The following is a 16,484-nucleotide window of genomic DNA, read 5'->3' as shown; positions in this document are numbered from 1 at the left end:
CAGCTGAATTTGTTAAAAATTTATTTTTATTTCTGGTCCGTTAATTCTCAGAAACTGAACGGAAGTGATCCTTTATGATGGTTGTTGATGTTGTTGTTGTGTCCTGGTTTCCGTAAGTTTTCGATTGTAATTGTATGTTGTTCGCTCTTAATATTGATTAGTTACTAACGATTAATTTATTGATTATGAGTTGTAACTATGCATTTCAAACTATAAATGTTTATCCTCATCATATTAAAAAAAGTATTTGTGGAACCCGTGCTAAGTATCGAGATGGACGAAAAGATACCGCTGTTAAAGTAAGACCATTTATACTTACTATTTTTAGCTATAGCTTATAAAATTCATTCGTCGAACAATAATTATCCATATTGTACTTAATGTTTGATCAAATGTACCTAAATTGTTCTCCGAAATAAAAATTTTCCTCTAGCTGCTTCAAAACAGGAGCAGATATTTCTTCAGAACAGGATTTCTCATTCTAATTAATCGCGATTATGTTTTTTCCATTTTTTGTTGTTGCTGTAAATGTAATTGCTGGTAAAAGTTCTAATTTACATTTTAATATTAATCTGTTGGTGCCAATTACTATCTCCAAGAATATATATTGTACGTACTAAATTTATTTATTTTTTAAGGGAATTTTTTTTTTTTGGTTTGCTATGAGGGTTGAACTGTAGTTTCTTTTAACCTCACCCTTAGCGACAAAAATGTTTTTATTCATTTATTGTCTTATTCATTGATGTTGTGTGTAAATCTAAACTAGAGTTGTTTTGTTTTGGAGGGGTATATTTGTGGATCGGTTTCTCCAATTGCAATCCCTAAGGTGCCAAAGGGATTTCAAACTTGAAATTTTTAAAAAAAAACTTGTTGAGGTTTGCTCAGGGGTAGCTATGAGTTATGCCCTTTGAATTGGTTTCCTTTTGTGATGTTTTTTTTAAAAGTTTCTTACATCGTGTGCAGGAAGTTGCCAAGACTTGACAATTATTTTGCTGCTGATCATGATATGAAAAACTTCTCATTTTCAAAATGTTCTTATTATTTTTCTAATTAATTAACTTTCAAAATAGGTAAGTTTTATTTTCTTTTTTGACATAAAATATTATTAATCTTTTGTTTAGTTACTTAGATTTAAAAAGGTTTTCTTAGTCATTTATTAATTTTTATAATTTTGGAATAATTTTCTGTTTAGTTGTTTTGATTGAAAAGGTTTCCGTATTATGATATGCAACTGAATAATGGATAAAACTTGGCAACTTCCGGTCACTGGCTTGTAGAGAATAAAATCAAATAAGAACACAGAAGTGGACCAACTCAAAGGGTATAACTCTTAAAAACCCACGGGCAAACATTTAGGGTGACCCGGGGTAATTCACGATCACTCTGTTTCTGGGGTAAATAATGATCACCTAAGTATTATTTTAAAAAAATATTTTTTTTTCTGAATTTCAGACATGGACAACAATGCTTGTACACTTTACTAAAATAAAACTACATTTACTTAATAATAGTTTTTTGTTCAATCTAACAAAATAAGTATCTTTTAAACTGCTTTCTGTAGGTATTTTCCATTTCAAAGATGGGTTTCAAAAAGTGCACATTTCTGCAAAGATCTCCCTCCTTCTCTTAATAATAAATATTTTGAGTTTCTTTCTTTTTCTTTGATATGAAAATAGTGTAAGCTCTTGTTTAATTGTTTCACATCTACTGTAAACATTAGAATTGATTATAGGAAACTATATCAAATGTTGCCCCCTACAGATGGGGTAATTATTGATCACTGGGGTAATTCCTGATCATTGTCATTTCTCTTCATAAATAGTATTAAAATAAGCTAATAAATAGCTAATTGTCTTTTCTTAAGTAACAGTTCATATTTATCAAGTGTAACAACTATAAAATATATTTTAACTCAATTTAATAACAAAATTTGTTTTTAACCGTATGCTAGACAAATGTGTTCCGATTTGTCTTACCTTGCTTCTACCTTAATTTTATGTGTGTACATTGTTACAATAATTTTTAGATTTATAAATTAGCCTAATATAAAAATGGTGAGAAATTATAAGCCTAAAAAGGATACTAAGCTTCTAGAAAGCAAAATTAGTTCTAGTAATTAAAATTTCTTAATTAGTAAATTTCTTTTAATAATTAAAAATGAAAATTTCAGTATGAGAGCTGCTGCCAGAGCTGTTGACATACCTTACTTAACTAACTTTACACTCTCCCTTAATGAAGAAGTGATCAGGAATTACCCCAGAAAGGATCAAGAGAAGGGGTAATTCCTGATCACTAAAAATTTAAAATATTTTAAATTCTAATTAGATTTTCAAACAAAACAAGGTAGCCAAGGACTCATCTCATATAGCCTCAAACTTCCAGTAAATATTATGATTCTATCTTGAATAGTTTTCTTACAAAATAGATGTTTGAATTTTTTGATCAGGAACTACCCCAGGTCACCCATTCATGTTTTTTTGTTGTTTTTTTTTTAATTGGAAGTTTAAAATCCATTTTAGTGCCTTGGTGTTTGTAACGGGTGCAACAAATCACGATGTGGAAATATAGATTTTTGATTTACAACATGAACTTGCTCACTTCAGCAAAAACATACTTAATTGGCAACTTTCACAATGGCATCTAGGACACGGTTTAACTAGAGTTTTACAGTTATGAACTATAGCCTTCAAGTTTGTTCTTTATCTGTATTGTTCTGTTTTATAACAGCAAGCACCTAATCACATCATGTACTGACTTATACACAACAATGAGATTTCTAAATGCAATTAATTTTTTCTAAATTAATTATGTCAATAACTTTAAATTTTTAAAAAAATATTTATGTTCAGTTCAAGTGATATCTAATTTTATTTTACGACATTCCGGTCAAAAATGCCTCCTGCAACTCTGTTGACATGTGTCCCAAAAATGAATGATTATTCGAAATATTGATTTAAAAAAATAAAATGCTCTGAAAAAGTAAAATTTTCTACATTCTGCTTAAGAAACTGGGATTTTATTCTTAGGAAGTATTAAAAATAATAAATGAGTTAAAAATGCATTAACAGATGGCACTGTTGAGAAAATTATAAAACAAAATGTTAAATTAAGCGATATTTATATCAGAATGTGGGCACTAATATAAACATTTTAACTTGAATGGTCTGACATACAGCAGAAAACATTGATTAATACTTTTTCTAGTTCCATCAATTGGCAAACTTGTTCAGGAAAAAAACCTGGTTTTTTTGGTAGAAAGCAATAAGCTGTACATTACTAACAATTTCTATTTTTCTTTAAGTGATTTTTCAACTTGTCTGTTTTTTTAGGTACGCTATGACAGTTACACAAGGTAAAATCCTAGAATAGCCCACCCCTCGGGGACTTTTTGAAATCTCGCCAAGTTGACGATTATTACTTGATTGAACGTTGTTTTTTTTATTACCAAAAAAAAAAAAGCAATTTGAATTATCAAAATTTATTAAAACCTTTTTAATAAAAAATAACTTACCTTATACTCTGATGGCTCCTCTTTCAACACTTTAACAAAAGTCATGCGCAACTTCGTTCAATCCACGCTTTCAACATCTCCATTAAAAACTATCCAACCTATCCTTTCAATCTATCAAACTCATTTGTTCTTCACATTTAGGGCATTCATACGTTTTCGAAATTAAATTTTGATTCCTACACCATTCAATCATTGCTTTCTTACCTCTTGCATTCAATAAAGTTAAAAATTCACTTGTCCATTCGCGCTCCATTTTCAACCAGTATCACACTTAAAAAAAGAAAAATAATAATAAAGGTAACACAATAAGAGATCAGGAGCGTAAATGGTGAAAAAATAAACCTTTTTACCTCTTTTCTAGCGAAATCTTACTTTTGCGTAGGTATACGTATCAATTAACCAATCAAGTTTAAAAATTTTGGAGCGGACTCTGAAAAGTTTAGGCAAAAAGTAGTAAGTTGACATTTTTTTTTTAAATATCTTCCTGAAACCTAGTATGGCGAGGTTTCAAAAAATTGCCACAGGGTGGGCTATTCCAGGATTCACATGTTTCACTATCAATATATATTGATTTTTTTTGTTATTTATCTTGACCATTTAGTGATTTTGCATGTTTTATAATAGGTTTATACTATAAATCAAGAATCAGTTTATTTAATCATAAGTAATGTGCCAACAGTTGGTGCATCAGAACAATTGCAAGCAATCTGTGATCAATATGGAAATGTAGTAGATTTTCGACCATTAGATGAATATCCATCTGAAGAATTTACCGAAGTTTATTTAGTCAAATATGATGCCCTTTCTCCTGCTAGGTAAGATTATTTATATAATTTTCATGGTGCATAGTGTTTTTAAAAAGTGTGTAAAGGTGCTTATTTTCATTATTTAAAAGTCCTAAAGTTACTTATTTTTATTGTGCTTTTATAAAGTACTTAATTTTCCCTTTTCGAATGGAGAATTTCGATCTTCGCCATGTAGTATTTTAAAGGGTGCTTTTCACATTGTTCTATTCAACTTTTTCACAATTCATTCAACCACAGTCTATTTTGGTGTACCGTCGGTCGTTAGCATATGAAAGTGCTAATCATTTTACGTGTTTGGCGTAATACTTGTGAGTCTGCATATGTGTCTACTGAGCTGGGTTCGGTGAGATTATTGCAATCTCAATGTGCAACTCTGCTGCATTTTGCAAGATATTCTCAATTTCAGACTTTATTTTCCTCCCTTTGATATTGAACTAAAAAGCCTCTCGATCTTTTTATAATGGCTAATATAATCTAGAAAAAAGTTCTTTGTGTCAAAAACTAATTATTTTATCCTGATCATGTAATGTCTTTGAAAATTATTTTGCATTTTGTTAATGTATATAATGCTTGAAAATATTTTTTGAGTGCTAGAAAAGTACTTATTTTTTGTTGAAAGATTTGGCTAATACATTTTAAAATTAACCTTTTTTAGAAGTAAAATAATTTTTAAAGATTTAAAGCTATTGCAGACTCCCGAGAGACTGTATACTAACTCTGAAAACTGTTTGTGTTCCTTGATTTTGGTTCAGTTTATATTAATAAGCACATTTTTTGTTGTTGCTGTATTTATATTATATATAGAGGTATTTATATTATATTGACATTTGCCAAATTTTTTATAATACTCTAAGAACTGTGTAGGTATCATTGCTTATAGAAATATGTTATATTTATGTTCAAAAGTATGTTTCAGAAATTTGTATTTTAAAAGTAATTGGTTTTGGAATTATTATTCGTTATTATTCGTTCCAATATTAATGGTTTACCCAAGATGACGATTAGACTCCAACCACCATAAAATAATTAAAACCAGCGATTGCTTTTTTGACTTTTAGTTTCATATTTTGGCATGTCTTATTATCACAAAATAGCACATTGCATCTTAAATGTGAACATTATGTATTCTTTATATTTTAATTTTTCATTAAAATTCGAGTTTTTATTAAATAAAATTAAAATTCTAATATAGTTATGTAAACAGGGGAAGATAAATGCACAGACACTATCTATACCTTGTGGTTACTGGTTCTTCGAACCAGTGACTAGATCCTCTTAATTTCTGCCCCTCATAGGAATAAAAAGGTTAAGTTTAATACAGTCAACCCCCGCTTTAGTGAACCTTTTAGGGGACCGAAATTTCGGTAGACCGGGAGTTCACTATATCCGCACTGCAAACAATTTTAACTCATTTTTCCAAACTGCTCCCTTTTATGTGACACATCATTTAAATAAATGACCCATAAAAAGAAATATAAAAATGATTCAAAAACAATACGTAGTAACAAAAAATGTGTTCACTTTTATTTTTTATGACTGTTCGTCTTGTGTACAAAGCATTAAGAGATAGTCTTTATTTAGGGATGGGAAGCTGAGACAGAAGAAGCAAAAAAGAAAAACATTTCCCTCAATAGATGGTTTTAAAAATCAATGTATGTATTTTATGTAGACATTTCAAAATGACCCAAAAATGAAGAAGAAAAAATCAGTTAAAGACTCTCTTCTTTTGGTTCACTCTATCCACAGAAATTAGTATTATTAGTGTATAGCAAGGAACGGGAACGAACATTTAGTTCACTATATCCAGGAGTATAAGCCATGTACACTATAGAGGAATATTTCAATTTTAATATATATTTTGTAATTGCATAATCTCACAGTATCTTTGTTATAATATTTTAAAAGAAATCTGTATTTAATAGGATTGCAAAAAAGCAACTGGATGATAAATCTTTCTTTGGAGGTATTCTTCATTGTTGTTATGCTCCAGAATTTGAAACAGTTACAGAAACTCGGTCAAAGCTTCAGGAGAGACGGAAATATGTTGCCTGGAAAACAAACTCTGGTGCGTGCTCTCATTGCATGCAACTAAATATGCCATGTCATATTTCAGCAGTAGATTTAAATTATATTTTCCTTTTTTAAAAGCCTTTAAAGGTGCTTTTTCTCATTGGGTGTTTTTAAAAGGTGCTTAATTTTCCCTTTTCGAAAATGAGATTTTTTTTCTTTACCGTGTCTTTTCGCTGCGTATTATGCAAAAGCGTGCTTTTCACATTATTCTATTCATTGTTTTCACAATTCATTCCACTACGATCAATTTCAGCGTACCTTAGGTCCATAGCCTATGAAAGTGCAAATCATTTTACAAGTTTGATGAAATACTTGCGGATCTGCATGTGCATGTAGTGAGCTGGGTTCGGTGAGATTATTGCTCTCTCGTGTGCAACTCTGCTGCATTTTGCAAGATATTCCAAATTTCAAGCTTCATTTTCCGCCCTCTGAAATCAAATTGAAAAATCTCTTAATCATTTTTTAATGACTAATATAATCACAAAAACTAGTTAGTTTATAAGGATCATGTAAAGTCTTAGAAAATTGAATGTTTTTTTAATGTATATAGTGCTTAAAAATATTTTTTGAGTGCTTAAAAAATACTTAAAAGGGGCTTATTTTTTTGTTGAAAGATTAGGCTATGCACCCTGTTTTCTGATTAAGATTGTATAACACCTTTCTTAACTAGGCAGCTTTTGAATTAAACAACCTCAAAAATAGCTTAAATTTTGACGTAATGTGCCTCAAAAACTTATTTTTATATCAAAATATACCATATGCATTTTGCTGAAAAAATATTCAAATTTAAATAATTATTTTTTGTCCCATTTTTTTTTTAAATGTAAAATTTTTTCTGAAATAGTGCTAATTTAGTAATATTTAATAGTAACTGTATAATTGTAGTAATTTTTTTTTTAATGTAGTTAGTATAAAAAATTTAGCTTTAACTCCTTTACAAATTGTTAATTTTGATTTTTTTCTCAAATGTTGATATTTCTTCAATTATGCTGCACTTTAATTAAGCAAATAATAAAAAAAAAACTTTGACATAAAATACCCTCAAAACCTCATTTTGCTTTTAGGTCATGATATTTTCATTTCAAAACACTTAAGCGTTTTAGTAAAAACATGCAAACTTAATCGTGTTTTGTCCCATTATTTTTGCTTTATGAATAGGAGAAGCATGCCCGACAAAACTTTTCTGAACCAGCACTGTTAGTAGAAATTTCATTTTTTTAATTAAAGAAATTTACAAACAAAAAATTCAGCTTTTACTCTTATATAAATTGCCAATTAGTTTATTTTTTTTAATGAGGATTTTTTCTTCAATCAAAATGATTTGGAGACTTCATTTAATTTTATGGTTGGAGGCATATAACAGAGTTGGCAAAATTTAGAACAGAATGGATTAATCCGCAGTTTAAACCATCACAGTCTAAAACCTATTCACTCAAATTATGCCACAATTTTAAAAAAAATATTGTGAGAAATAAAATGTTATTTTTTGAACAAGAAACAAAATAAATACAAGTTTGAATTTTATTAAAAAAGTTTATTATTTTTAATATTGCATTATTTATCCTTATGCAAAAAATATATATTTGTTGTTCACTGAATTCTGGAGCTTCAAAAGTTATAAGAATCTTTTCCTTCTTTTAATTAGTTAAAGAAAATTGTATAAAAAGTATCAATTATTTATTAATGTATGTAATTACTATATGTACAATGGTTACACATGTAGAATTTTTACCTTTTACCAATGTTCAAGGTTTTGGACACTTAAAGACTGTTTCAGTCAGTTTAAGACAATAAAACCCAAATGCCCTATCCAAAACCAGTTTAGGACATCCAAAACCCCAACCTTGGTACAAAATAGATTATGTCCCTCGAGAGTAAGGATTGACCGAATGATATGTCGACATAATTATCCTCTTTCAAACTCAACAATGTTTTGGTGAACACTTTCTTAACCGCTTCTTTGATTATACCCAGTTAACTCGGGCATTGCAGAATTTGTCTGTACGTTTTGTATTATCAGGTTTTAACTCTGTCGGAAGCAAAGAATAATAATAATCTGTTGTGATTAGCAGTTTGCCGATATTTGTTTGGGAGTTTTGCTATTTATGGGGCTGCACACGTGTGTTTGTGTGATTGTATAGATGGTTGATGAATTTACATAGAAAAAAAAAGTTAAAAAAGGGGCGTATCTTTTCGGTGGCATTTGGAAACTTTGTGTTATCCCTTAAAAAACTATCATACCAAGACTCATATTTAACTTTTTTTCATTTGCCCCCAAGATAGATTGGGATGGTAAATTAAATGTTTTTTATACATAAAATAAATTAAAATTTCAACTTAAAACTTGTGTATTATGTTTTGTTTTAGTTTTTTGTATTGATTAGTGAAATGAAAAAATTTGTCAATTTTTTTTTCTTTCAAAAAAAAAATATGTAAGGGAAGCGGATAACATTGTTTAAACTTGTTTTAGGTAAAAAATCGAATTCTACATTAAAGCAAAGTTCTTCCCATGGAAGAGAATGTGAAGGTTCTCATACTTCATTCCATAGTTATTCTCCATCTCAAGAAGAACCTGTGACTTATGTTTGGGCTGGAAAAGAATACACTGTAATGCCTCCGACTTCGTCGACCCGTGAAATCGAGACTCATTCCAGACCAAAATCTACTGGTCTATTTGTGCCACGACAGTGTAAGTCAAGTGGGGACTCTTACAAAGCTATGTCACACTATGGTCAAAGCTCTAGTTCGGGCATGTCAACTTCGACTAAACAAGATTCATCATATCTTAACACTATATCACAAGTGAGATCAAAAATTGCGAGTGTAAGTAAAGCTTTAATGATTAATGTAATATAATGTTACTTGTTTTTTACTCATAAAAATATAATAGTATTTGTAAAACTTTTTCGTATTTATAACTTGTATTATATTAAAATTGTATACAAATAATCATTTTGGTTAAAAAAAAAAATATTAAATTGAAATATTTAGCAAGCAAATTGTAATATCTTATTGCAATATAATTTGGATTATTTTTAACTTATTAATTATCTCTCTTAAATTTTTATTAAAAAAATTTTTAAAAGATATTTTTGTTTTGTTAGTATTTTTTGAAATTATAATTGAATTAAAAACTGTTTGAAAAGAGGTGCAGATTATAAAAAGTTTGAATTATTTTCATGTTACGTCTTGTTGTTATTCATTTATTTTACTTTTAAAAATCATATGTTAGGCTATAACGTTGAATGAATTGTATACATTGAAAGAAACTACCTGCTATAATTAATTCAGTTTATAATTATTTAGATTAGTTTCCTATGATTCTAATCAAATGCAAATCATTGTGAAGGAAAAACATCAAAAAATTGTATTTATCAGTTTAATTCATCCATGCCCAAACTTTTTTGTATAATGGGTAACAAAAAAAAAAAGAAAATGTGTTGGGGCTAATGCAGTAATGTATTTAGTTTTTTTATTTAAAATATTTTTAACTTATATGTGAATTGTTCCTTTTCCTAGACATAGATAAAAGTAATAGTTTTAAAAAATTATTATTTTATGAAAATATTTGTTTCATATTTAACTTAAATTCTATTGTTGTTGTTGTTCATTTACGTCGCACTAGAGCTGCAGAATGGGCTATTGGCGACGGTCTGGGAAACATCCCTGAGGATGATCCGAAGACATGCCATCACAATTTTGATCCTCTGCAGAGGGGATGTCACCCCCGCTTCGGTAGCCCGACGACCTGCACTCGAAGTTGAGCACTTTATGGTAGAACAGTTAAACGAGGACCCATACCGCACACCCTCGGTCCCTACGCAGACTGATCCAAGTGGTCACCCACCCGCACACTGACCNCGCGAAGTCGAGCACTTTATGGTAGACCAGTTTAACGAGGACCCATACCGCACACCCTCGGTCCCTACGCAGGCTGATCCAAGTGGTCACCCACCCGCACACTGACCGTAGCCAGTGATGCTTGACTTCTGTGATCTGCTGGAAACCCTGTCTTAACGATTAGTCCACACCTAAATTCTAATAATTATTAAGAGTATTAATATACTTAATTAGAGCTAAGTATTCAATGTAGAAAAATATGTAACTCTTCTAAAAGCAAAATTTTTCATTACAATTATTAGATAAATGTAATGACTGGATATTCATTTTTTAAAAAAATTGTTATTGCCTTGATTTTATAATTTTCTTTTTCCACAGTTTATTAAAGTTAACCACAATTTTTTAAATGCATATTTTTTTATTGTAATTTTTCATTTTAAATTTTCTAAAATTTTTATTACCTAATCGTAAAACTAAGGACAAATATTCTTTTTTAAGAAGCAGTTTAAATTTCTTGGTTGGCCTATGTGCCATAAGTTGTCCATCCGTAATTGAAATCATTGAAATAAAAATAAGCATTAAAATTATACATTTTACTTTTAAAGAGATTTTAATGTATAGTTTCCATGAAATTTTTAAAAAAAAGAATTTTAATAGTGTTTTTTTCTTAAAAACTATTATTCTAAAATTATGTCTAAAATTTTTAACATTGTTATCTTATTTGCTTTGTGTTGTTATTTTTAAAATGCCTTTTATACACTTAGGTTTCAGTTCCAAATGTGCGATTTAGTCTGAAGAGAAAGAAGCGGCTCTGATACCTTTTTGAATATTCCGTGTTGATGAAACTGCAACCAGGAGCTACTGTTTTAACTCCTAAGACTGTTTTATCTAAATCTGCTGTATTTTATAAATGTATTATTTCCTTTTCATATTAAATGTAAACACAAATGTACGACACAATGTCTCTTATGTTTTTAAATTTCCCACTTTTGAAAAGCATATCAATTTAATTATTAACATCTCTTTTAGATCTTAGAATAACATTTCATAGTTTTATGTGTGCTGTTTCTTATTATGTTATGTTGCTGCTAAATAAATTGTGTGTGTTTTCTGGAAACAGTCTGTATATACTTTTTTTTTTGTTTTGTTCTGTTTGATGCATACCATTAGTTTTAAATCTCAACATTTTTTATTTTCAATAATTAGTTTTAGTTACTAAGTTATATTTTATGATAATTAGTTAAAAACACTAAGTTGGTATTTATTATTTTAAAATATTCATATGTTTGTTTGTCGTCAATACTATTTCAATCACCTGTTTTTTTGCATCTAGTAAAATCAGTCTAAAACTATCATTAATTTCTAGAGAATTTTACTAAAATTGGTACATTTTATGCTATATTTTAAAAATATTATACCTTCCTAGTTTAAATATTAGAAAAATTTTACATATTTTTTTTGTGAATTCAATGAATTATTGTTTATGTTTCACTTCTATAAACATGTAATGATTTTTTTTCAAAACTTATTTGCCAACATTTCTGATGATTTAGCTTATTATCGTTATTTGTTTTTCAGAAACTATAGCAATTTATGATATGATAGAAGTATTGGAGGAAGTCCCAACTGTTCCTATTAATAATTACTGGTATGTTTCGCACATTTCTCAGTCTTTCTTTGTAGATTTATTTTAATATTTCATTATCAACGTCTTTCATTTGCAGGCTGATAATAAAATAAAATTGCTGACATATAGAAAGCGCATTGTTCAAGAGATAGGAATAAAAATTATTCTAAAAGTTAATTGAAGAAGAAAAGTTCTTTTAAGTAATTTCTGTGAAAACATTAGCATAGATACTAATGTATGGAGAATTATTTAAGAATTTATTTACGTAAAGAATTAGTTTAAAGTTTGCTTTGACTTTATGTTACTTTTAAATTTTTTTGCAAGTTTCATATCGTAGATTCATTTTTATAGAATTATTATGTTCATAAATTGTTTAAATGAAAAGAAAAAAAAAGCGTTTCATGTTTAGTAGGGCCTGAAATTAATGATAGTCCATTGGCTAAAGACCACTAAAATTTCACTCTAACCATCATAAAATGATGAGTGGTTCTTTAAACCAGCTTTCATGTTTTGGTTTGTGTTTTTGTCAGTAAATAGCATACTTCACTATAATTGTGGCATTACACATTCTGTGTATAGTAGTTTTTCATTTTAATCCACTTTATTGACTTTTTTTTTGAAAATAAATCTAACACAGATGGACCTTTAGTTACTGGTCCTACAGACAAGTGTCTTAATTTTCTTATATATTTTACACTCTCAGATGAGTGAAGAAAGAATAATGGAGATTGAGAAGAATAAAATAAATAGCTGTTTTTAATTGTTTCCATAATGGTATTTAGTTTTTCTTTGTGTTTTACTTCTATTTTAGTTTTTCAAGACCGTTGCTTTGGGTACATCCCGTGAATCAAAACTTATAGTCTGACAAAATTTTCACTGCAATCTAACATTTAAAGTCAGAGTCAAGACTGAAAGTATGAATTATGAGTACTGGAATTTAAATTTGGAAAAATTTGTTAAATTGCATTAACGAGATTATTTGCATACATGTGATTCTCCTGCCAATTTGATTTTTTTCTTTGTATTTGTCGGATTTTCATTGTTTTTAATACTTAAAACTACATTGGAATCTGCAGATAACGCAAATCGTATGAGCATAATTTTAATATCAAACATCAGTTTTCGTATTTACCAGATTTAAAAGTTATACACATTGTGAATCGTGTTAACGTGATTTAAAAATCCAATATCACAATTTGCATTTATGCGTTTTTAAAATCCATATCACGATTTGTATTCACGTGAGTTTAAAATCTAAAGTCGCATTTGTAATATCGCACGCATTTGTAATATCGAACATTGATTTTCATGTTAACGTAATTTAAAAATCTAACACCACGATTTGTATTTTCGCAATTTTAAAATCCTATGTCACAATTCTTGTAAAATGTACGTTTTTTCTTAAATTAGTTACTATAAAAGTGTGATGTTCTTCATTAGTTGTTAATTTAGTTATAAATGTTAGTTCACAAAATTATATTAAACATAAATAGTATATAAATTGATATCGTGATTTCACTTATAAAATTTTTAGGAATTTTCACCTTGTGTTGTCACAATCAAATATTGATTTATGTTCATCATTCAGTTGCAGATTCTGTGGATTTTCTACTCCCAGCAAAATAGCTCTCGGCCGACACGAAAACCTTCACTTTGAGAAAGATCCTTTCAAGTGTTCTCATTGCCCAAGAGTTTTCAAAGAACGTCATCATTTGCAGAGTCATTTACACTCTCATGACGCAGTTGCACACTACAGATGTCCAATGTGTTACAAAAGTTTCCGTCACAGTAGCAGTTTGGCCAGGCACAAAAAATCTCACAGAGTCGTACCAAATAACACTCACTGAACATTTTTATAATTGGATGTGATTTTACTTATAACTAGCAGGGGGTGATTGTATTTAGGGTCTGAAAAAAGCAGGGCAGGTGATTTTTTGACTTATACACATCAAAAACATATAATCTGACAAAATTGTAAAACTTTTGCTAAAACCCATTAACAAGACATCTTCTTCAAATAAATAATTTTTTTTTGGTTCTGCAGATTTTTGTCATTTGGAATACGTTAGTATTGCGATTCTCATTTATGCAATTTTACTACCGAACATCGAATTTCGCATAAACCTTATCTTGAAGATATGTGGTTCGTTTCATATTTGCGTGATTTGAAACTCTTACATCACGATGGCTGCTCACACGATTTAAAAATACAATATTGCGACTTGTATGTACGCGTTTTTAAAACCCAATCTTGCGATTCGTATTCACGCTGGTTTAAAATCCAATGTCGCTATTTATATTCATGCTCTTTTAAAATCTAATATTGCGATTTGTATTCAAACGGTTTTAATATCAATTTTCATATTTGTATGTGATTCAAGCACTACGCATTGCTATTCCTATTCTTGTGATCAAAACATTTTGCACCTCGATGCGTATTTACACCGTTCAGAAATTCAATATCGTAATTTTTATTTTCGCGGAGTTTGAAATCCGGTATCGAAATTCACGTTCACGCGATTTTACAATTCAATGTCGTGATTCTTGTTAGAAGTCAGTTTTTTTCTTCAATGAGTTACTATAAAGGTGTGATATTCTTCATTCGTAGGTCATTTAATTATGAGCGTTAGTTCTCAAAATTATGTTAAATGTAAAACTTGTATTGTATATAAATTGATATTCATTTTTTGCCCCTCAAATTTTCAGGGTTTTTTTTTTGTCACAATTACCCCTGAGCTAGTTTGAGGTGTATAATTTTATTCAAACTATGCAAAATTTAATCAAACTAACTGTTCTTTAAGACAGTATATTTTTTTAAAAACATAATCTCTATTGTTGGGTATCCGAAGCGTTATTGTTTGATTGGTTATTTTCAAAAGTCTTTTATAGGCTGTCGCCTCCCAGAATTTCTCTGCTTCTTTCCTTTTTATAATTTTTATCTATAAATAATATGTGATTTGTGTCATGAGTATCGACTCAAAAGTCTACCGTTAAGCATTTTTTAAAATTTCTCAGGCAAGTTAAATTTCTCGTTCAAAAGTGAATTGTATGAGCTTTTCTTGGAAGTTATTATTTTTAAACGTGATTACATTCTTAAATTCGTGTAAGTATTTATTTATGTAAATAAATTTTTTTTCGACTGAAACAATCAAGCATATGACTAATATAATTTGAAATAATAAATTTTAAAGCTTTTTTGTCAAGTGAACGTTTTGATAATTGCAACTTAAATGGTATTTTATAACTTAACTTAAATTGTACTTTGTATCAAACAAAAGTATTGATGATCAGACGGCACTATCGTATATTATCGTGTTAATTTTTTAAAAATTTTAAGTAGATGTGTCCAATCAAAATCTATCGAAAACCTGAAATATTTAATGTTAGGAATTATTTAACCCTAAATAACTTATATCAGTGTTACTCTGTAGCTAATAATTTTACTCATAGACTATAAATTTAAAGTTATGTTATTACCTTTATCAAGAATGCACGACCATAAAAACTTTCAATTATGGGGGCCAACATTAATATGTAATCATAAAATTGCTCTACATTCTGTTTGAAACTTAAATGTATAATTGATCTTTTTCTCCTGTGTAGATAATAAAAACAATGTAAATAAAACTAAACATACTTATTAGATTACAAGGTAAATTATGGTAAATTTATAGGCATCAAGCAAAGAATATAACTTAAATTTACATTTGTCCTGGAAGTTAACTTTCATTGTTATTCAGAAAACAGAATTCATTACTAATCCAGTATCAGTATTGATGACTGTTTCTTGAATGTTGAAATCGTAATTGTTTTTTCTTTATCTTATTGAGTTGCATAATACTTTATGCAGGGCCAAACTAGAATGCTTTGGTGGCCACTTTTGACCCATGGGTCATTGATTAAATCTCTGCCTTTATTTATTTCAGGCAATTTAGAAATTACTCTTGAGTTTTTATTTTATTTAATGTTGACAATCTTTAAAAGATCACAAAGTGCTACCGTAACATTCATAATCCGCAAAACTGGTAAAAGGTTGTTTAATAAATGTTTAGTTAATATGAAAGTCATTAAATAAATGATTTTTCCCTTTTCTAAAAACAAATTCTAAGTCTTTAAAGTTATGTGCAAAGAATTTTTTTTTACCACTTCTTGAAGTGTATGTAACTCTTCAATAAAATTAAAATGTTGTAAATATTTATAGGGTCAGCAAATGGTCTCTCTTATTTTAGTGGTTTTGAAATTGTTAAAAAGATTTTCTTTATACACATGATTTCATTTCTATCATTATTCATTGACTATATATGTATTTTTATGCAAGTTTAATAAACCTGTTTTGCATATTATCTTTACCCTCCTTTTTCAACTAGTCTTAAAAATTGGTGAATAGTCACAGTGCCTCATATAAATATTTATTGTGGTTAATATTTTTAGTATGTAGTTTTTCCCTATTTTTTAGAATTATTTATTACCAAAATTTTTGTTAATGTCTTAAAACACATTTATATAGTTTTACAGTTTTTCTCTCTTACTTGAATGAGTTGATTTTAATTACAGGGTATCTGTGCACCTGGGAAGTCATGAATTTCGCCACTGAGCAAAATTTCTCATGAAATGTCATGATTTTTATTTT

The 16,484-nt window shown here is 28.7% G+C and overlaps 1 protein-coding gene across 2 annotated transcripts; it reads left to right on the top strand.

Moving 5' to 3' along the window:
- Window positions 1–54: 54 nt before the first annotated feature.
- On the top strand, window positions 55–16,484 carry LOC107442033 (RNA-binding protein 48). Of its 2 annotated transcripts, XR_011637102.1 has the most exons (7): window positions 59–299; window positions 4,136–4,326; window positions 6,240–6,382; window positions 8,858–9,210; window positions 10,992–11,139; window positions 11,806–11,875; window positions 13,443–16,484. XR_011637102.1 is itself a non-coding variant. In XM_016055477.3 (5 exons), exons 1-5 carry the CDS (start codon window positions 186–188, stop codon window positions 11,040–11,042), a joined length of 852 nt encoding a protein of 283 aa, XP_015910963.2. In that variant the 5' UTR covers window positions 55–185; the 3' UTR covers window positions 11,043–11,344. The 2 variants fall into 2 exon arrangements, 1 of the variants encoding a protein (XP_015910963.2); XM_016055477.3 differs by lacking the exons at window positions 11,806–11,875; window positions 13,443–16,484 and having other exon boundaries at window positions 55–299; window positions 10,992–11,344.

Source organism: Parasteatoda tepidariorum, chromosome 6, assembly GCF_043381705.1.
Source record: "Parasteatoda tepidariorum isolate YZ-2023 chromosome 6, CAS_Ptep_4.0, whole genome shotgun sequence".
Taxonomy (NCBI): domain Eukaryota; kingdom Metazoa; phylum Arthropoda; class Arachnida; order Araneae; family Theridiidae; genus Parasteatoda; species Parasteatoda tepidariorum.
Note: the sequence above shows the minus strand (reverse complement) of the source record. Positions and strands in the feature narration are given on the sequence as shown.